The 1,330-nt window shown below is 64.9% G+C and overlaps 1 protein-coding gene across 3 annotated transcripts in view; it reads right to left on the reverse strand.

Annotated features, from left to right (window-relative positions):
* Positions 1-362: 362 nt before the first annotated feature.
* LCK (LCK proto-oncogene, Src family tyrosine kinase) overlaps positions 363-1,330 on the reverse strand; it is a 4,821-nt gene continuing 3,853 nt past the window's right edge. For all 3 annotated transcript variants that reach the window (XM_009284770.1, XM_019473532.1, XM_009284769.1), the window contains 2 exons: positions 899-1,030; positions 363-565 (listed from right to left, as the gene is read on the reverse strand). In XM_009284770.1, the coding sequence (XP_009283045.1) occupies positions 363-565; positions 899-1,030 (335 nt within the window). The remainder of the gene's footprint in view (positions 566-898; positions 1,031-1,330) is intronic.

The raw sequence follows: 1,330 nt of genomic DNA on the forward strand, positions 1-1,330 counted from the left end.
CGGAGCGGGGTGAGGGGGCTGGCGTGGCCCCTGGGCAGCCCCCGTGTGGGGTCTGGGGCTGGATTTGCACCCGGGTGAGCGCAGGGACAGCACGGTGGGCGCCCGCCCGGCCCCACCAGAGGCCCTCCACTCTTTCAGAGTCACTTGTCGGCTTTGGCCATCCATCGTCTTCTGGGGGTGGTGGGGGGGGTGAAATCCGCTGCTCCAAAGATCTGAAGCGTTTCAAACCTTTACTGCCGAGGTCCAGGCAGTGCTCGCCACTGCCCCGGGGCGACGTGTATGGAGTCTGTGGGGACCTGGTACCAGGGGGAGCGCCCCCGGACACCCCAACGCGAGGGTGCCCCAGCCGCTGCTGGGGTCCCTCACGGCTGCTGCTGGTACTGGCCCTCGGTGGCGGTGAAGAAGTCCTCCAGCACGCTCTTCATGTACTCGAAGGTGGGACGTTCCTCGGGCCTCTCCTTCCAGCACTGCATCATCAGTTCGTACAGCTCCTGCGGGCAGTTGTCCGGCTGCGGCATGCGGTAACCGCGCTCCAGGTTCTGTATCACCTCGGGGTTGGTCATCCCTGCGAGGACAACGCGCGCGGCACTGAATTTGGGTCACCCCCACGTCGCAGGTAGCACCCTACGTTTGCAAAGCCCACGGGGAAGCTTCCTGCCCCCTCTGCTGCCTCTCAAACCCACACCCCCCCCTCCCCGGTGGCTTTTGGGCCGTGGCTGGCCACGTGCATCGGGAAGCGGTCGAAACCACCGCGGGCTGGCAGGGAAGGGAGCCAGATGGGGCGGCTCGGGGCGTGCGTGCGTGCGTGCGGGAGTGCATGCACGCACTCGTGGGTGTGCGCTTGCATGCGTGCGTGTGTGCGAGCCCTTCTGCCGCGCAGCTGCCGGGAAATCCTGACCTGGATACGGGATCCGGCCGTAGGTGACGATCTCCGTGAGCAGGATGCCGAAAGACCAGACATCGGACTTGATGGTGAACGTTCCGTAATTAATAGCCTCCGGCGCCGTCCACTTAATGGGGAATTTAGCTCCTGAAAAACAGCAGGAGGGGAGAAAATAAAACGTTACGGCTGAGCTGGAAACATCCCTCTCTGTCTAACCTGATGTGAGGACCCCGAGGCAGCCTCTGGCCCTGCTGTACGCCTGGGGACGAGCTGGGTTTGGTGACAGCCAGCACCCCCCCCCCCCCAGCAGCCCCACCTGCTTGGCTGGCTACAGAGCCCCCAGCACCGGCCAGCACGTCTGTTCCTGCAGTAGCCACCAGATAGGGCTGTCACCCCACCAAAACCAGGGTCGGGTGGGCATGTGGGATTCCGCAGCCCCCCTCCAGC

This window comes from Aptenodytes forsteri, unplaced genomic scaffold (genome assembly GCF_000699145.1).
Source record: "Aptenodytes forsteri isolate BGI_AS27 unplaced genomic scaffold, ASM69914v1 Scaffold7, whole genome shotgun sequence".
NCBI lineage: Eukaryota > Metazoa > Chordata > Aves > Sphenisciformes > Spheniscidae > Aptenodytes > Aptenodytes forsteri.